The 18,392-nt window shown below is 63.5% G+C and overlaps 4 protein-coding genes and 1 long non-coding RNA gene across 9 annotated transcripts; 3 read left to right on the top strand and 2 right to left on the bottom strand.

Moving 5' to 3' along the window:
- Positions 1–1,137: 1,137 nt before the first annotated feature.
- Positions 1,138–6,783, top strand: VPS72 (vacuolar protein sorting 72 homolog). Of its 2 annotated transcripts, none has more exons than XM_050330506.1 (7): positions 1,138–1,320; positions 2,843–2,998; positions 3,333–3,444; positions 3,958–4,137; positions 5,254–5,410; positions 6,251–6,528; positions 6,612–6,783. In XM_050330506.1, the coding sequence occupies exons 1-7, from the start codon at positions 1,204–1,206 to the stop codon at positions 6,692–6,694; spliced, it is 1,083 nt and encodes a 360-aa protein (XP_050186463.1). In that variant the 5' UTR covers positions 1,138–1,203; the 3' UTR covers positions 6,695–6,783. The 2 variants fall into 2 exon arrangements, with proteins under 2 accessions (XP_050186463.1, XP_050186464.1); XM_050330507.1 differs by having other exon boundaries at positions 1,139–1,320; positions 6,251–6,558; positions 6,636–6,783.
- Positions 6,784–7,934: 1,151 nt separating this feature from the next.
- TMOD4 (tropomodulin 4) lies at positions 7,935–12,376 on the top strand. Of its 2 annotated transcripts, XM_050330440.1 has the most exons (10): positions 7,989–8,042; positions 8,922–9,058; positions 9,157–9,313; positions 9,999–10,121; positions 10,217–10,306; positions 10,607–10,737; positions 10,978–11,085; positions 11,159–11,302; positions 11,583–11,727; positions 12,289–12,376. In XM_050330440.1, exons 2-10 carry the CDS (start codon positions 8,936–8,938, stop codon positions 12,309–12,311), a joined length of 1,044 nt encoding a protein of 347 aa, XP_050186397.1. In that variant the 5' UTR covers positions 7,989–8,042; positions 8,922–8,935; the 3' UTR covers positions 12,312–12,376. The 2 variants fall into 2 exon arrangements, with proteins under 2 accessions (XP_050186396.1, XP_050186397.1); XM_050330439.1 differs by having other exon boundaries at positions 7,935–8,042; positions 8,922–9,313.
- Positions 12,377–12,383: 7 nt separating this feature from the next.
- SCNM1 (sodium channel modifier 1) lies at positions 12,384–15,476 on the bottom strand. The gene is given in 9 exon segments (XM_050330480.1): positions 12,384–12,667; positions 13,340–13,439; positions 13,524–13,642; positions 13,970–13,997; positions 14,000–14,063; positions 14,165–14,244; positions 14,954–15,042; positions 15,139–15,209; positions 15,370–15,476. Coding segments are annotated over 9 exon segments (702 nt in total). The 5' UTR covers positions 15,421–15,476; the 3' UTR covers positions 12,384–12,567.
- Positions 15,477–15,631: 155 nt separating this feature from the next.
- LYSMD1 (LysM domain containing 1) lies at positions 15,632–17,426 on the top strand. The gene is made up of 3 exons (XM_050330486.1): positions 15,632–15,805; positions 16,372–16,634; positions 17,282–17,426. The coding sequence occupies exons 1-3, from the start codon at positions 15,710–15,712 to the stop codon at positions 17,424–17,426; spliced, it is 504 nt and encodes a 167-aa protein (XP_050186443.1). The 5' UTR covers positions 15,632–15,709.
- On the bottom strand, positions 17,410–18,038 carry LOC126647912 (uncharacterized). 3 transcript variants are annotated; one of them, XR_007630682.1, is made up of 4 exons: positions 17,870–18,038; positions 17,709–17,800; positions 17,522–17,616; positions 17,410–17,490 (listed from the first exon to the last, which is right to left on the bottom strand). It is a non-coding gene; the product is annotated as an uncharacterized LOC126647912 (long non-coding RNA). The 3 variants fall into 3 exon arrangements; XR_007630681.1 differs by having other exon boundaries at positions 17,522–17,732; positions 17,824–18,038; XR_007630683.1 differs by lacking the exon at positions 17,709–17,800 and having other exon boundaries at positions 17,522–17,708.
- Between the last annotated feature and the right edge of the window lie 354 nt (positions 18,039–18,392).

Genomic DNA, 18,392 nt, shown 5'->3' with positions numbered 1-18,392 from the left:
AGGACACGCCCACTGATGGGAGGACACGCCCACTGAGTGAGGACACGCCCACTGAGGGAGGACACGCCCATTGAGGGAGGACACGCCCACTGAGGGGAGGCCACGCCCCCGAGATCTGCCCCTCACTGCCAGGCCACGCCCACTGAAGGATGGGGAACACCCCCTCCCCACGGGGTCACGTGACGGTCGACGAATTGAATGATGTCATTGTGTGACGTCACCCTATTGTGTCATTGCCCCGGGGTGGGGTCAGGGGGCGCGTGTGATGTCACAGAGCTGCAGCCCTGACACCCCCAGCCTGTGTGTGACGTCACAGAGCCACGCCCCGGTGTGTGACGCCCTGAAACTGTGACGTCACATTAGCACATGCGCCCCCAGCCCATGATGTCACAGCAGCACATAAACACGTCCTGTGATGTCATAGGGCCGCACTCCCAATACCTGTGACACCCCCTGGTCTGTGACGTCACAGTTCCCAGCCGGACGGGGGTGGGAGAATCAGTTGGAAACCTCCCCCCTCTGTGGGGGGAGACAAAGGCGCTTCCCTAAAGGAAAACGGAGAGTTTGGGATGAACAAGGAAAAAAAACCAAAACCTGGGGCATTTATTTATTTATTTATTTGCTCCTTGGGTAATACAGTGCCTCCAGTGCCCCCCAATGTCCCCAGTGCCCCCAGTGCCCCTCAGTGCTCCCAGTGCTCCCCAGTGCCCCCAACATCCCCCAGTCCCCCAGTGACCCCCACTGTCCCCAGTGATCCCCAGTGCCCCCAGTGCTCCCAGTGCCACCCAATGCCTCCCAGTGCCTCCCAGTGCCCCCAACATCCCCCAGTGCCCCTCAGTGGTCCCAGTGCCCCCCAGTGCTCCCAGTGCCCCCCCAGTGCCCCCACCCAGGGTGGTGTCACACCCCACCAGGGCCACCCCGGTCACCTCCCTGGGGGCTCCTGGGGGGACAAAGGGAAGGGAACGACGTCACTCCTGTCCCCCACGTGGCAGGGGACACAGCTGGCGACATAGCGGGGCATCGGTGACGTCACAAAACAGTGATGACGTCATTCCACTCCGTGACGTCACCCCGCAGTTCCCCCTCCGCCCCGCTGGGCGGCGCTGCCTCCCCCATCCATTCACCCACCCACCGATCGATGTCTCGGCGCTCCCCCCGCCGTCCCTGCCGGTGTCCCGGCAGGCCGCGCAGCCGCGCGCCGAGATGAGCCTGGCGGAGGGCCGCGCCCCGCGCCGCACGGCCGGGAACCGCCTGTCGGGGCTGCTGCAGGCCGAGGAGGAGGACGAGTTCTACCAGACCACCTACGGCGGCTTCAACGAGGTGCCCACACCGGAGCGGCCCGGGGGGAATGGGGGGGGCGGGGTCTGCCAGAACACCGGGGCGGGAAGGGGAACGGGGGGTCCCGGGGGGTGTGAGGGGACAGAGACCCCACACACACACACACCCCCGGCATGGCCCGTTCCGGTTATCCCGCGGGAATCTGGGAATGGCGAGTACCGGAGGGGGATCTCCCGGGGTTCTCCGTGCTGGGCTATTCCCGGTTATCCCGCGGGAATCTGGGAATGGGGGATCCTGGGGGGGATCTCCCGGTGTTCTCCGTGCTGGGCCATTCCCGGTTATCCCGCAGGAATCCGGGAATGCGGGGTCCTGAGGGGGGATCGGTGTGATCTCTCCGTGCTGAGCCATTCCCGGTTATCCCGCAGGAATCCGGGAATGGGGGGTCCTGGGGGGGGGATCGGTGTGACCTCTCCGTGCTGAGCTATTCCCGTTATCCCGCGGGAATCCGGGAATGGGGGGTCCGGGGGGGGATCGGTGTGATCTCTCCGTGCTGGGCTATTCCCGGTTATCCCGCGGGAATCCGGGGATGGGGGATCCTGGGGGGAGCACTGGGAATCTCACAGGATTTTCCATGCTGAGCCATTCCCATTATCCCACAGGAATCCGGCGATGACGAGTCCCGGGGCGAGCACTGGGAATATCCCAGAGTTCTCCATGCTGATCCATTCCCTGTTATCCACAGGAATTCAGGGAGGACGAGTCCCGGGTGGAGGAGAGAATATCCCAGGGTTTTAATGCTGACCCATTCCCTGTTATCCCACAGGAATCTGGGAATGATGAGTCCAGGGGGTTGGAATCTTCCAGGGTTGTCCATCCTGACCCATTCCCTGTTATCCATAGGAATTCGGGGATGATGAGTACTGGGGAGTTGGAATCTCCCAGGATTTTCCATGCTGATCCATTCCCTGTTATCCACAGGAATCTGGGGATGACGAGTACCGGGGCGAGCACTGGGAATATCCCAGGTTTTCAATGCTGATCCATGGGAATATCCCAGGATTTTCCACACTGATCCATCCCTGTTATCCACAGGAATCCGGGGATGACGAGTACCGGGGCGAGCACTGGGAATATCTCAGGTTTTCAATGCTGATCCATGGGAATATCCCAGGATTTTCCATGCTGATCCATTCCCAGTTATCCATAGGAATCCGGGGATGACGAGTCCCAGGGCGAGCACTGGGAATATCCCAGGGTTTTAATGCTGATCCAATCCCATTATCCACAGGAATCCGGGGATGACGAGTACCGGGGCGAGCACTGTGGATCTCCTGGGGTTATCCACGCTGATCCAATCCCATTTATCCCGCAGGAATCCGGGGATGACGAGTACCGGGGTGTTGGAATCTCCCAGGGTTATCCACACTGATCCATCCCTGTTATCCATAGGAATCCGGGGATGACGAGTACCGGGGCGAGCACTGGGAATATCCCAGGTTTTCAATACTGATCCATGGGAATATCCCAGAGTTCTCCACGCTGATCCAATCCCATTTATCCCCAGGAATCCGGGGATGACGAGTACCGGGGCGAGCACTCGGACACGGAGGACGAGGTGGACTCGGACTTCGACCTGGACGAGGGGGACGAGCCGGGCAGTGAGGAGCAGGACGAGGCCGAGCCCCGGCGGCGCCGCCGCGTCCTCACCAAGGCCTACCGGGTACGGGGGCTCCTGCTGGGGAAACAGCCCCCAATCCAGGGATTTGGGGGATTTGGGGGATTTGGGGTGGGCTCTGTCCGGGTACGGGGGCTCCTGCCGGGGAAACAGCCCCCAGTCCAGGGATTTGGGGGATTTGGGGTGGGCTCTGTCCGGGTACGGGGCCTTCCCGGGAAAACGGCCCCCAATCCAGGGATTTGGGGGATTTGGGGTGGGGTCTGTCCGGGTACGGGGGCTCCTGCCGGGGAAATGGCCCCCAATCCAGAGATTTGGGGGATTTTGGGGGATTTTGGGGGGGTTCTGTCCTGGCTCACCCTCTGAGTGTCTTGTCCTGCAGGAGCCCCTCAAGAGCCTCCGGCCCAAGAAGCCGGAGGGGCCCCGGGGAGGATCCCAAAAGAGCCGGGAGGTGAAATCCGTCCCTTTGGAGCTGCAGGATGACGTGGGGGACAGTGAGTGTGGGGTGGGGGTGGGAATGGGGATGGGAATGGGGATGGGAATGGGAAAGGGGATGGGGATGGGAATGGGGACAGTGAGTGTGGGATGGGGGTGGGAATGGGAATGGGGCTGGGAAGGGGAATGGAGATGGGAATGGCAATGGCAATGGCAATGGCAATGGGGACAGTGAGTGTGGGATGGGAATGGGAATGGGAATGGGGACACTGTGGGAAATGGGGGCCCTTTGGTTGATCCCAGGGCTGGAAACGGAGCCCTGGGAGAGCTCCGAGCGCTGGGATGGAAATGGGAGCCCCTTTGGGAAAATCCCCTGGTGATCCAAGGGGCTGGAAACAGTGAATCCAGGCTGGGAATGGGATCCTGGGCAGAGCTGGGAATGGGATCCTCCGGGGTCACTCCCGGTGTTCCAGGGGTTGGGAAGGGGCTCCGGGGTCATTCCCGGTGCTCCAGGCCGGGGGTGCCGCCCCAGGGGCGTTCCCAGCACCGTTCCCAATCCCGATTTTCCGCAGGCAGGAAGCACATGCGCCAATCCACCACGGAGCACACCCGGCAAACCTTCCTGAGGCTCCAGGAGCGCCAGGTCCAGTCCAAGAGGAAAAAGGGGGGGACGAGCTACGAGCGGCCCCTGACCCAGGAGGAGCTGCTGGAGGAGGCCAAAATCACCGAGGAGATCAACCTGCGATCCCTGGGTGAGCCTGGGAATGCTGGGAATGGGGCTGGGATAACGGGAACAGGGCTGGGAATGCTGGGAATGGGGCTGGGATAACAGGAATGGGGCTGGGGATCCCGGGAATGGGGCTGGGAATCACCGAGGAGATCAACCTGTGATCCATGGGTGAGCCTGGGAATGCTGGGAATGGGGCTGGGAATGCTGGGAATGGGGCTGGGGATCCCGGGAATGGGGCTGGGAATCCCAGGAATGGGACAGGGAGTCTTGGAATGCCGCAGAGACCCCTGGAACGGAGCCAGGGGTGGGGAGGGAAAAGGGATCCTTGGAATGTCAGGGGATCCCTGAGGGTGGAGCTTGGGGAGGGAAACGGGATCCCTGGAATGGCTCCAGGAGCCTGGAACGGCACAGGGATCCCTGGAATGGAGCTGGGAGGGAAAAGGGATCCTTGGAATGTCACAGGGATGCCTGGAATGGTGCAGGGACCCCTGGAACGGAGCCAGGACCCCTGGAGTGGCCCAGGGATCCTTGGAATGGCTCAGGGAGCCTGGAATGGCACAGGGAGCCCTGGAACAGTGCCAGGACCCCTGGGATGGCACAGGGAGCCCTGGAATTTCACAGGGAGCCTGGAAAGGCACAGGGAGCCCTTGGAATGGCACAGGGATCCTTGGAATGACACAGGGACCCTGGCACAGCTCCAGGAGCCCTGGGATGGCACAGGGACCCCTGGGATGGCACAGGGATCCTTGGAGTGGCACAGGGAGCCCTGGAATTTCACAGGGACCCCTTGGAATGGCACAGGGATTCTTGGAATGGCACAGGGGTACATGGAGTAGCACAGGGATCCTTGGAATGGCTCCAGGACCCCTGGAATGGCACAGGGACCCCTGGGATGGCACAGGGATCTTTGGAATGGGTCCAGGACCCCTGGCACAGCTCCAGGAGCCCTGGAATTTCACAGGGACCCTTGGAATGGGTCCAGGACCCCTGGCACAGCTCCAGGAGCCCTGGAATTTCACAGGGACCCTCCAGGAGCCACATCTCCAGGCTGGGGGATTGGAGGAGGGCGAGCAAAGCCCCCTGACCTTCTCTCTCCCCCCTCCCAACCTTTCCCCCCGGCCCCTGCCCCCGTTCCCAGAGAACTACGAGCGCCTGGAGGCCGACAAGAAGAAGCAGGTGCAGAAGAAGCGCCAGTGCGTGGGGCCCGTGATCCGCTACTGCTCCCTCACCATGCCCCTCCTGCCCGAGCCCCCCCTGCTCCCAGAGACCCCCCGGCAGCCCCTCGACGTCGAGGGGTCAGTGGAACCCCCGGGATGGGGAGTGCTGGGATGGGTCTGAACCCCCATGGAGAGGGGGGGAGGTGGGAGGGACGGAATGTCGCGTTCTGGCCCCGGGGAGCAGCTCCAGGGGATGAATCCTGACCCTGATCCCAACATGAATTCCAACCTGGATCCCAACCCAAATCCCAACCCGGATCCCATCCCAGATCCCAACCCAGATCCCAACCTGAACCCCAACCCAGATCCCAACCTGAACCCCAACCTGAATCCCAACCAGGATTCCAACCCAAATCCCAACCCGGATCCCAACCCAAATTCCAACCTGAATCCCAACCTGAATCCCAACCCAAATCCCAACCTGGATTCCAACCCTATCTCCATCCCAGGAGAAGAGAGGAGGGTGGGAGGAGAAGCAGCTTTCCTCAGAGCCCCCAAACCACCCCAGACCCCAAACCCCAACCCCCTAACCCTAACCCCCAGACCCCAAACCCCAACCAGGATCCCAACCCAAATCCCCCATCTCCATCCCAGGAGAAGAGAGGAGGGTGGGAGGGAGAAGCAGCTTTTCCTCAGAGCCCCCAAACCACCCCAGACCCCTAAACCCCCAAACTGCAACCCCTAAACCCAAACCCCAGACCCCAAACTCCAACCCCCAAACTCCAGACCCCAACCCAAACCCCAGACCCCAAACTCATCAAACTCCCAAACCCCAGACCCCAAACTCCAACCCCTAAACCCCAAACCCCAACTCCCAACCCCCAAACCCCAGACCCCAACTCAACCCCAGACCCCAAACCCCATCTCATCCCTGCAGTCCCACCAATCTCTCTCCCCTTTTCCCCCCCCCATTCCCAGGCTGGATCAGGACCCCCCCCAGGCCGACCCCTCTCCCGTCGGGAAGTGCTCCCGCACCTTCATCTCCTTCAGCGACGACGAGACCTTCGAGCGCTTCTTCCCGCGCTCCAAAGCTCCGCGGCTGCCGGTGCGGGAGCTGTGCCCCGTCACCCACCGGCCCGCCCTGTACCGGGACCCCGTCACCGACATCCCCTACTCCAACATCCGCGCCTTCCGCATCATCCGCGAGGCCTACAAGAAATACATCACGGCCCACGGGCTGCCCGGGGCCTCCCTGGGCGGCCCCCCGGCCCCAGAGCCCCCGGGCCGCCCCGCTGCGGGAGGAGCCGCCCTGGAGGAGGAGGAGGAGGAGGAGGAGGAGGAGGAGGAGGAGGAGGAGGAGGAGCTGCCCCCCGGCCCGGCCGGCAGAAAATCGTCATCAAAGAGAGCGTCCCCACTGCTTGAGAGGGGATGGGGTGAGGGATGGGAGTGGGATAACACCGGGATAAAACCAGAATTGTCATCAAAGAGAGCGTCCCCACTGCCTGAGAGGGGATGGGGGTGAGGATGGGAGTGGGATGACACAGGGATGGGAATGGGATAACACTGGGATAACGCCAGAATTGTCATCAGAGTGTCCCCACCGCCTGAGAGGGGATGGGGTGAGGGATGGAATGGGATAACACAGGGATGGGAATGGGATAGCGTCGAGATAAAACCGGAATTGTCATCAAACAGAGCGTCCCCACTGCCTGAGAGGGGATGGGGTGAGGGATGGAATGGGATAGCACAAGGATAAAACCGGAATTGTCATCAAACAGAGCGTCCCCACCGCCTGAGAGGGGAGGGGATGGAGGGAGAATGTGGGGATGGGGATGGCATAGAGAAAACCGGAATAACACCAGGATAGGAATGGGATAATGCCAGGGTACAGTGGAGATGGGAATGGGATAACGCCGGGATGGGAACGGGATATCGCCAGGATACAGGAGGGGTGGGAAGGGGATAATGCCAGGATGGGAAGGGGATAACATTGGGATAGGAATGGGATAATGCTGGGGTACGATGGGGATGGGAAGGGGATAAAACTGGGATAGAAACGGGATAAAACTGGGATAAAGCCAGGGTAAAATGGGGACACTATTGGGATACCACACAGATAGCACTGGGATGCACTGGGGTATCACTGGGATGCTCTGGGGTATCACTGGGATGCAGTGGGATTGCACTGGGATAGCACTGGGATAGCACTGGGATGCACTGGGATTGCACTGGGATAGCACTGGGAGGTACTGGGGACAGATGGGGGGTCCAGCTCCCCCCAGCAGTGACGATTCCTTGGATTTATCCTATCCCGGGCTTGGTTTATCCCGTGACGAGAGTTTGGGATTTCCGTGGGTAAAACCGGGAATAAAAGGTGGGAAGTGCCGGGTTGGTTTGGGGTCGGCAGGGGGAGAGACCCTACAGTAAACACGGGGGGGGTGGGAGGGGTTGTTTTCCAGGAGACCCTACAATAAACACACCTTTCATTCCCGATCGTGATCCGGGAGAAGGAAAAACACCCCCGGGAATTTTTTTTTTTTTGGGGGGGGGATGGCCCGGGAATCCCCCCGGGAGGTTTCACCCCGGGCCGGGCAGGTTTTGGGGTGCGCGGGGCCCCGGGGCCAGGGGTAGGGCCCCCGGGGCTGGCCGGGCTCGATAAGATCCGGGCTGTGGGATATGTGATCCAGCCCCTCCCCGGCGCAGAATAAATCGCTGATCTCATGCCCTGCGCGGCCGCAGCCCTCGGGCTCAGCCGCGGGACTCGCTCCAGGCACGATCCGGGACCGGGGGGGTCCCCGGGGGTGGGGGGCGCGGCATTCCCATGGGAGAAGGGATTTGGGGAGTGGGAGGGGGTGCCCACCCTGCAGCCCCGCCACGGGGTTCACCCGCGGCGGTCCTTCCCAAACTTGGAGCGCCCCCCCCGGCCCTAAATCCCAAACCCTGGGTCGGGAGGGCTCGGTATTCCCGCTGGGATGGGGGGTTTGGGAGGGGGGGGTCTCTGGAAGCCGCATTCCTGGGATCTCCCACCCTGTGGGATCACTCAGGGGGGGTTCTGACCCCCCCTCCGGGCTCTGTCCCACCCTGGGGGGAAAAGGGAGGGTTTGGGGCAGCACCTTGGGACCCCCCCCACCCCAAATCCCCAATTCCCAACCCCAATTCCCAAGCCCAAATCCCACATCCCGAATCCAGAACGATCCCAGTTCTTGGGGGCACCTGGAGCAGCTCTGGCAGCTGAGGGGGTCGGGCCCTGCCAGGTGCGTCCCCCCCCTCCAATTTTGGGGTCCCACACCTCGATTTGGGTCCCTTTTCGCGGGGGGAAGAGGGGGACGATCCCAGGGATTCATTCCCTCGTGTTTCCCTCTCCTGCTTCCCAGTTTTTATTTGGGAAGGGCTGGAGGGAGAATCAGGTGCTGCTGGTTCGGGATGAGCCCCCCCCAGGCAATGGAGGGGGGGGAGGTTTTGGGGGGTGGGACTCAATTTTCCCCCAGCAAAGCTCCCCCCAAATCCGCTGGGACCCCCCAAATCCAGCAGGGAATCAATTCCATGGAGGTGGTGGTGGCACCAAGGGGGGTGACACGGGGGGATCCCCAAGGCATCGGGGGGTCCCTCCAGCCCCTAAACCCCCCTCCCTTTATCCCCCCCATCCCAGGACGCCCCCCAGCCATGACGTCATACCGGCAGGAGCTGGAGAAGTACCGGGACATCGACGAGGACAAAATCCTGCAGGAATTGTCCCCCGAGGAACTGGCCCAGCTGGACATGGAGCTGATGGAGATGGACCCCGAGGTGGGCTCGGGGACAGCACAGGGAGGGAAGGGGGGGCCCTGGGGACAGCGGGGACCCCCACGGGTGACACTGGGGGTGTGTCCCCCCCCCCTCCCCAGAACGTGCTGCTGCCCGCGGGGCTGCGACAGCGGGACCAGACCCAGAAGAGCCCCACGGGCCCCCTGGATCGGGAGGCGCTGCTGCAGCACCTGGAAAAGCAGGCGCTGGAGGCCGAGGAGCGCCAGGACCTGGTGCCCTTCACGGGCGAGAAGAAAGGTGGGGGGACACCCCGGGGACAGGGGGGGACATTGGGGGGACATTGGGGCGACGGCGGCAGGGCCGGGGGTGGGGTATATTTAGCTCGGCAGGCTCGGGTGTCCCGGGCGAGCTGGGCCCCGCCAGCCCCGGGCAATGTCACCCCCGGGCCACCCCCCCACACCCGGCAATGTCACCCCCCTGGATGGTCACCCCTTGGAAAGGTCACTTCCTGGCAATGCCACCCCCTGGCAATGTCCGTGTCCCCATCCCTGCCCAGCACAGGCAATGCCACCCCCGTGGCAATGTCCCCCCTCCCGGTGTGACCCTCGGGGAGGCCACCCCGGCAATGCCACCCCGTGGCAGTGCCACCTGCAGCACCCAGGACATCCCCCCGGCAGTGCCACCCCCATGGGGCCACCCAGCAGTGCCACCCAGCAGTGCCACCCAGCAGTGCCACCCAGCAGTGCCACCCTGGGCCAGGTCCCCTTCAGGTGGTGGCCACGTCCCCCCGGGCCACCACAGTGGTGTCCCTGGCCAGTGTGACCCTGTCCCTGTTGCCACCACACCCAGTGTCCCCCATGTCCCAGCGCTGCCATTCCCGGTGTCCCTGCCTGGTTGTTCCCATGTCCCTCCACCACTTCTGGTGTCCCTGCCCAGTGTGCCCCTGTCCCCCTGTCCCCATCACCGCTGTCCCCGTGCCCAGGGAAGCCGTTCGTGCCCAAGAACCCGACGCGGGAGATCCCCCGGGAGGAGCAGATCACGCTGGAGCCGGAGCTGGAGGAGGCCTTGGCCAACGCCACCGAGGCCGAGATGTGTGACATCGCCGGTGGGTGTCCCCCTCCACCCCCCCGAGGGGACAGGGGGTGTCCTGGACCTCCCCCCTTAACCCCTCCCCACGTGTGTCCCCCCTTCCTCCCCCAGCCATCCTGGGCATGTACACCCTGATGAGCAACAAGCAGTACTACGATGCCATCTGCAGTGGGAACATCTCCAACACCGAGGGCATCAACAGTGAGTGACAGGGGACACCCCCCCGGGGCAGGGGACACCCCCCTAGGGCAGGGGACACACCCTTGGAGCAGGGGACACCCCTCTGGGGCAGGGGACACCCCCTTGGGACAGGGGACACACCCCCAGGATGGGGCACATGGAAACAAAGCCCAGGGGACATCGGGACAGGCCCCCAGGACAAGGAAAACGGGGCCCACCTGGGCGGGATTTGGGGCCCAAACCCCCTGGGGGGTTGCTGTGACCCCCCATGTGTGTCCCCACCCCTGTGTCCCCGTCCCTGTCCCCGTCCCCGTGCCCCAGGTGTGGTCAAGCCCGACTCGTACAAACCGGTGCCGGACGAGCCCCCGAACCCCACGGACGTGGAGGAGACGCTGCGCAGGATCCAGGAGGACGACGCGGCCCTGGAGGACGTGAACCTCAACAACATCAAGGTGGGGGACCCACCCTGTCCCCACCATGTCCCCACCCTGTCCCCAGCGTGTCCCCAGTGTGGGTGGCTCCCAGCCCGAGGTGTCCCCAGACGGTGCCAGGGCGATGGGTCCCACCCCAGGGTGTCCCTTGGAGCCACCACCACCCCTTCAGGGCCACCTCCCCCTCCCTGGTGCCACCTCCCCCACCACTGGTGACACCCTGGTGACACCCTGGTGACCCCCCCCGTGTCCCCTGGCCAGGACATTCCCATCTCCACGCTCAAGGCCATCTGCGAGGCCATGAAAAGCAACACCCACGTCAAGAGGCTCAGCCTGGTGGCCACCAGGAGCAACGACCCCGTGGCCCACGTGAGTGTCCCCAGATGTCCCCACCCCGAGGTGACCTGAGGTGACCCCGGGGTGACCCCGAGGTCCCCCCCAGGCGGTGGCCGAGATGCTGATGGAGAACAAGACCCTGCAGAGCCTCAACCTCGAGTCCAACTTCATCACGAGCGCGGGGATGAGGAGCATCATCCAGGCCGTGCCCCACAGCCCCGCCCTGGCCGAGCTGCGCGTCGACAACCAGGTGGGCACGGGGGGCACGCCCTGCGCGGCCGCCCCTGGTAATGTCACCCTCCAAAAGGTCACCCCTCAAAATGTCACCCCCTGCACGGCCACCCCTGGCAGTGCCACCCCCCAAGTGTCACCCCCCCAGCAATGCCACCCCCAGTCACAGTCCCTGATGTGTCCCCACCCCGCAGTGCCAGCGCCTGGGGGACACGGTGGGGACAGGGGAGGTGACAGGGGAGGTGACAGGGGAGGTGACAGGGGAGGTGACAGGGGAGGTGACAGGGGTGTCCCCGCAGTGCCAGCGCCTGGGGGACACGGTGGAGATGGAGATGGCGGCGATGCTGGAGCGCTGCCCCTCCGTGGTGCGGTTCGGGTACCACTTCACCCAGCAGGGCCCCCGCGCCCGCGCCGCGATCGCCATCACCCGCAACAACGAGCTCCGTGAGCGGGAACAGCCCGGGAGCACCGGGAATGGGGGCGGGAACACCGGGAATGGGGGCGGGAACACCGGGAATGGGGGCGGGAACACCGGGAATGGGGGCAGGGCCGAGTCACGGAGAGCTCCGTGGCTGGAACGGGGCGGGAAAGCCCAGGAATTCAGGGGGTGAATCCTGGGAATTGAGGAGGGGTGGGAGGAGTCACAGGGAGTGGGAGGGGAAGGGAATCCCAGGGATTGGTGGGGAAGGGAATCCCAGGGATTGGTAGGGGAAGGGAATCCCAGGGATTGGTGGGGAAGGGAATCCCAGGGATTGGTGGGAAAGGGAATCCCAGGGATTGGTGGGGAAGGGAATCCAAGGGACTGGTGAGGGAAGGGAATCCCAGGGACTGTGAGGAGCCCCAGGGATTGCTGGGAGGGAATCCCAGACCCAACTCCCCCCCTATTCCAAAGAGCTTCGGGAGTGCCCCCGAGTCCCCTCCAGGCAGGAATTTGGGGGAAGAATCCCAGGAATTCCCAGATTTGAATCCCCCCATCCCTCCCTTTTCTCTCCCTCCCCCCCCAAGGTCGGAGGCAGAAGAAAACCTAAACCACCCAACCCCTCCCTCCAGGAATGAGAGACCTCTGGGAACGCTGGAAATAAAAGCTGGAAAGACACAGATTGGAGACCCCTTTGGGGCCAGGGGGGATTTTTGGGAATTGGGCACGGGGGGAGGTCAGGGGGACACCCCGAAAAGGCACCGGGGGGAGCAGGAAAACACCAGGATTCCCTGGATCCCCCTTCCCGAGGGCTCTGGGGGTGCCCTCCAGGCTGCATTCCCGGGGGATTTGGGCACAGGGAGGGGTCAGCTCGGTGGCAGCGCCAGGGGCTCCTCCTCGTCCGAGTCGAACTCGGCGTTCCCGTCCTTCACCCACTTCCCAGAGGGATCCTGGAGCCACCCGGAGCTGGGGAGGGAGGGGATTGGTGAGGGGGCTGGGCTGGGCCTGCCTGGGGTCACTGGGGCTCGCTTTGGGGACATTTGGGATGGTTTGGGGTCATCTGGGATGGTTTGGGGGCATTTGGGATGGTTTGGGGGCATTTGGGGCTCGGTTTGGGGGCATTTGGGGCTCAGTTTGGGCTCAGTTTGAGCTCAGTTTGGGCTCAGTTTAAGCTCAGTTCAGGCTCAGTTTGGGCTCAGTTTGGGCTCAATTCAGGCTGTTTGGGCTCAGTTTGGGGTTATTTGGGCTCAGTTTGGGCTCAGTTTGGGCTCAGCTCAGGCTCAGTTTGGGCTCAGTTTGGGCTCGGTTTGGGCTTGGTTTGAGCTCAGTTCAGGCTCAGTTTAAGCTCAGTTTGGGGTTATTTGGGCTCAGTTTGGGCTCAGCTCAGGCTCAGTTTAAGCTCAGTTCAGGCTCAGTTTGGGCTTGGTTTGAGCTCAGTTCAGGCTCAGTTTAAGCTCAGTTTGGGGTTATTTGGGCTCAGTTTGGGCTCAGTTCAGGCTCAGTTTGGGCTCAGTTTGGGGTCATTTGGGGCTCAGTTCAGGCTCAGTTCAGGCTCAGTTTGGGCTCAGTTCAAGCTCAGTTTGGGGTTATTTGGGCTCAGCTCAGGTTCAGTTTAAGCTCAGTTTGAGCCCAGCTCACCTGCGCAGGTGCAGGTGGTGCTGCAGGAGCCGGCGCCGCTCGGGGCTCAGCTCGTCCCACACCGAGGATTTCCCTTCCCGGCTCGGAGCCTTTGGAACGTCTGGAGAGGGAACGAGGGGGGTGTGGGACCCTCTGGAACGGGACAGACCCAGGTCCTGCCCCAGGGGTGCCCCCTGGCTCCCACCTGCCCTCCCGCTGCCGTGATCCAGCAGCAGGGCTGAGGATTCCCGGGATTCTCCCGCGTTCCGGAGCGGCTCCAGCACCATCCGGGTGGTGCCGGCCCGGGAGCTGCTTCCCTGGGCCCTGGGATGGGACAGGGAATTGGGGATGAGTCCCACGAACACCTGACGGCAGCGAGGACCACGGGAATCCCAGAGCTCTCCCCCACCCCAGGAATCCCTTTCCAGCGATCCCAAAGCTTCACCTCTTCCCAATCCCTTTCCCAGTGATCCCAAAGCTTCACCTCTTCCTTTCCCAGCGATCCCAAAGCTTCACCTCTTCCCACTCCCTTTCCCAGCGATCCCAGAGCCCTCCCTCGCCCTCCCTTTCCTGGGAACCCCAGAGCTTTCCCTCATCCCCTCCTGGGAATTCCAGAGCCCCTCTCCCGCCGTTCCCGGCGCCATTCCCGACCCTTTCCTGCGGCAGCAGCTGCTGTAGGGGGGGATTTCAGGAGGGCGCTCCGGGCGATCCGTCGTGTCCGTGCCAGGAGCGGGGCCTGGGATCCCTGGGGAGGGAAGGGAAGGGAAGGGAAGGGATGTGGCCCAGGGGGTCCCACGGGGGAAGGTCCCACGGGTGGGGCAGGTGAGGCCACACCCACCTGCACACCTGGAGCCTCTCCCGGAGCCTCTCCCGGAGCCTCGGAGCCGGGAGCGGGGAGCGAGTGCGGCCATAGGAGAGTTGGAGATCTGGAAAACAGGGAGGGGATGGGATGGGAATGATGGGATGGGATTGATGGGATGGGATTGATGGGATGGGATGGGAATGATGGGATGGGAATGATGGGATGGGATGGGATGGGATTGATGGGATGGGATGGGATGGGATGGGATGGGATGGGATGGGGTGGGATGGGATGGGATGGGGTGGGATGGGATGGGGTGGGATGGATGATGGATGGGATGGGAATGATGGGATGGGATGGGATGGAATGATGGGATGGGATGGGAATGATGGGATGGGAATGATGGGATGGGATGGGATGGGATGGATGGGGTGGGATGGGATTGGATTGATGGGATGGGATGGGATGGGATGGGATGGGATGGGATGGGATGGGATGGGATGGGATGGGATGGGAGGAAAGGAACACAGGGACAGGAAATGGGACAGGGAAAAGGACACAGGGACAGGGAAAAGGGGACACAGGGACAGGGAAGGGGACAGGGAAAAGAACACAGGGACAGGGAAAAGGACACAGGGACAGGGAAAAGGACAGGGAAAAGGGACACAGGGACAGGGAAGGGATGTGGGAAGAGGGAACAGGGGAGAGGGGACAGGAAAAGGGACAGGGAAGGGGAGAAAGAAGGAGCCACAGGGACTCAGGGACAGGGAAGGGACACGGGGACAGAGGAGGGCCCGTGGGAGGGGTCCCGGCGCCACCCCCACCCCACTCACTGTGCAGGTGCCTCCTGCCCCCCCTGTGCACGGCCAGGGCCGCCAGGGTGTCACACACGGGCCGGTTGGGACACACGGAGCAGGCAAACCTGGCGGCGGGGACACGCGGGGACACCGTGGGGACACCCCCGCAGGGCAGGGGGGCCCCTCGAGGCTCCCCCCGGCTCGGGGTGGGGGTCTCTCACCTCCCGCTCCGCAGCAGCAGCGCCTCGTCCTCGGGGATGGAGTTTGCCAGCAGGTCCGACACCCGGCGTTTCTGGGGGAGAGTTGGGGGGGTTCAGGGAAGGCCTGAGGGGACCCGGGTGGGCTCAGGCCGCAATACGAGGGCAACCCCGAGGTTGTGCGGAGCGGCCGGGTCTGGCCCTGGGCGCTCTGGGGGCTCCCGAGGGAGGTCCGGGGAGGGGTCGCGGCCCCACCTGCAACGCCCCGAGCGGGCCCGGATCGTCCGCATCGCGCTTGAAGGACATGGCGGCCCCGCCGTCACCATGGCAACCGCGCCGCTTCCGGGTGCCTTCCTCCCAGGGGGCCGTGCGCGGGGAGGGCAGCGACCAATCAGAGAGCGCGCCCCGCAGCATGATTGAGAGTTGTAGTTCTCCTGCAGCGCTCCGCGCATGGGGGTAAAGGGGGAGGGTGCCCCTTTAGAACTACAACTCCCGCAGGCCCCGCGGCGGCGCGGCCGGGCCCGGGGCTGAGGGAGCGGCGGGGCCGGGCCGGGACCCCCCGAGGGACCCCCCGGGCCGGGACCCCCCCCGGGCCATGGCGGGGAGCGGCGGGGCCGGGGCGGCCCCCCGGGAGCACCGCCTGCAGCCCGGGGACACCCTGGCGGGGCTGGCGCTGCGCTACGGGGTCACGGTGAGCGGGGCGGGGGGACGCGGGGGGCGGTGGAGGGGGGAGACCACTCGGGGTGTCCCCGCGGGCCACGGGGGTCAGCCCGGGGCTGGTTCCCTTCTGGCCCTCACTCATCCCTGTCCTGCCTTCCGTCCCTGTGCCATCCTCATCCCACCCCTGTCCTGGTCCCCATCCCTGTCCTGATCCCGTCCCTGTCTCCATCCCTGTCCTGGTCCCCATCCCTAATCCATCCTCATCCCAACACTGTCCTCATTCCTGTCCCCATCCCTGTCCTGGTCCCCATCCCTGTCACATCCTGTCTCCATCCCTGTCCCTGTCCCCATCCCTGTCCTTATCCCGTCCCTGTCCCCATCCCTGTCCTGGTCCCCATCCCTGTTCCATCCTCATCCCAACACTGTCCTTACTCCTGTCCCCATCCCTGTCCTGGTCCCCATCCCTGTCTGGTCCCCATCCCTGTCTCATCCCATCCCTGTCCTGCCCCTTACCCAATTCTGGTCCCCATCCCTGTCCCCACCCCATCCCCATCTCCATCCTCATCCCATTCCCATCCCTGCCCCCGTCCCGGCCAGATGGAGCAGATCCAACGCGCCAACCGCCTCTACACGTCCGACACCATCTTCCTGAAGCCCACCCTGCTCATCCCGGGGGGGTCCCAGGCCCAGCCCCTCCTGGGGGACGAGCCCCGGGACGTTCCCGACCCTCCGGAGCCGCCGCCGTCCCGGCACGACCTGTCGGCCGTGGAGTTCCTGCGGCGCCTGGACCGAGAGATCGGCCGATCCAAGGAGGCTGCGGCGCTGCAGAACCGGCAACGGCACACCCCGGGAGATCCGGGGTGGGAGAGGAGAGGTAGGATGAGAGGAGTGGAGGAGTGGATGATGGGATGGGATGAGATGGGATGGATGGGATGGGATGGGATGGAGATGGGAATGATGGATAGGATGGGATGGGATGGGATGGGATGGGATGGGATGGGATGGGATGGGATGGGATGGGATGGGGTGGGCACCAGGATAGGGACAGGGATGGGATGGGATAGGATGGAACAGGGAGGGGATGGGATGGGCACCAGAATAAGGACAGGGATGGGATGGGGATGGGACAGGGATGATGACAGAACAGGGCAGGGATGGGATGAGGAGAGAGACAAGGATGGGATGGGGACCAGGATAAGGATGGGAATGGAACAGGGTGGAGAGGATCAGGGATGGGCACCGGGATAGGGACAGGGATGGGATGGGATGGGCACCAGGATAGGGACAGGGATGGGATGTGATGGGATGGAGATGTGGATGGGATGGGATGGGACAGTGATGGGAGATGAAGACAGAGACAGGACAGGACAGGGATGGGGTCCAGGATGGGATGGGGTCCAGGGTGGGATGGGGACAGGGACAGAGACAGGCATGGGATTGGGATGCAGGTGTGGATGGGGTGGGGACAGGGCTGGGGGTCCGGGCTGTCACCGCTGTGTCCCCACAGCCCCAGCGATTCCGGAGCATCCCAGAGGATCCCAGAGGGTCCCTCGTCCCCCCGGGAAGGGCCCCGGCTGGGCCCACGACCCCTCACCAGGACCCCCCGGGCGGCCGCGCTGAGGGACACAGAGGATGAGATCTGCACCCTGTGACAGTGGGAACAGCAGGAATGGGATAATCTGCACCTTGGACAGCAGGAATGGGACAGATCTTCACCTTGTGACAGTGGGAACAGGACAGTCTGCACCCTGTGACAGTGGGAACAGCAGGAATGGGATAATCTGCACCCTGTGACACTGGGAACGGGACAGCAGGGACACCGGGATGTGGCACTGAGGACACCTGGGATGTGGCACCAGGAAAACCTGGGATGTGGCACCAGGAAAAACCTGGGATGTGGCACCAGGGACACTGGGATGTGGCACTGAGGACACCTGGGATGTGGCACCAGGAAAAACCTGGGATGTGGCACCAGGGACACCGGGATGTGGCACCAGGGACACCGGGAATGTGGCACTGAGGACACCTGGGATGTGGCACCAGGAAAACCTGGGATGTGGCACCAGGGACACCGGGAATGTGGCACTGAGGACACCTGGGAGGGGACACTGGGCACACCTGGGGTGTCCCGTTCCTGCCAGGACAGGCTGGAATTGGAATTGGGCACTTCCCTGCTCCTTGAGGGGAATCCAAAGGGCCTGGGATGGCATCGACACGGAACCAAGCGGACACTTCCCATCCCATTCCCACATCCCTCCCCAGCAGCTCCAAGCATCCCCCTTTCCCAAATCCCAGGGGCAGGAATTTGGGCCCCACTTCGACCTTTTCTTGGAAAATAAATTAACAACCCCCCCCCACCACCACCCCAACCCAGGAAAACCCAACCCCTTTTCCTGAGGAAAAGAAGGAAAAAAAAAAACCAAACGGGATTTTCCACCTTCCAACAACCCCCGCTGGGTCTCGGCTCTATTATATATAATATATATATCAGACACCCCCGCGGGGGTTATTATGGGATGGAGGGTAGGACACACAGTTCCCCCTGCCCCTCAGACCCTCCCTGCTCCCTGACTTCGACCTCCCCAGGCCCCCTTTGGGGTCCCTGATTGTCGCCGTGT

The sequence above is a fragment of the Myiozetetes cayanensis genome, unplaced genomic scaffold (genome assembly GCF_022539395.1).
Source record: "Myiozetetes cayanensis isolate MyiCay16 unplaced genomic scaffold, myiCay2020 scf41, whole genome shotgun sequence".
NCBI lineage: Eukaryota > Metazoa > Chordata > Aves > Passeriformes > Tyrannidae > Myiozetetes > Myiozetetes cayanensis.
The sequence above is the reverse complement of the archived record's forward strand: the minus strand, read 5'-3'. Positions and strand labels throughout refer to the sequence as shown.

Coding starts and splice junctions, on each gene's coding strand:
- VPS72 (XM_050330507.1), top strand. CDS start 1,204: ATGAGCCTGGCGGAGGGCCGCGCCCCGCGCCGCACGGCCGGGAACCGC. Junction 1,321..2,842: donor CCTACGGCGGCTTCAACGAG/GTGCCCACACCG, acceptor ATTTATCCCCAG/GAATCCGGGGATGACGAGTA. Junction 6,559..6,635: donor GGCCCCAGAGCCCCCGGGCC/GCCCCGCTGCGG, acceptor GAGGAGGAGGAG/CTGCCCCCCGGCCCGGCCGG.
- TMOD4 (XM_050330439.1), top strand. CDS start 7,993: ATGCCCTGCGCGGCCGCAGCCCTCGGGCTCAGCCGCGGGACTCGCTCC. Junction 10,738..10,977: donor TGAACCTCAACAACATCAAG/GTGGGGGACCCA, acceptor TCCCCTGGCCAG/GACATTCCCATCTCCACGCT. Junction 11,303..11,582: donor AGCTGCGCGTCGACAACCAG/GTGGGCACGGGG, acceptor GTGTCCCCGCAG/TGCCAGCGCCTGGGGGACAC.
- LYSMD1 (XM_050330486.1), top strand. CDS start 15,710: ATGGCGGGGAGCGGCGGGGCCGGGGCGGCCCCCCGGGAGCACCGCCTG. Junction 15,806..16,371: donor CGCTGCGCTACGGGGTCACG/GTGAGCGGGGCG, acceptor CGTCCCGGCCAG/ATGGAGCAGATCCAACGCGC. Junction 16,635..17,281: donor CACACCCCGGGAGATCCGGG/GTGGGAGAGGAG, acceptor GTGTCCCCACAG/CCCCAGCGATTCCGGAGCAT.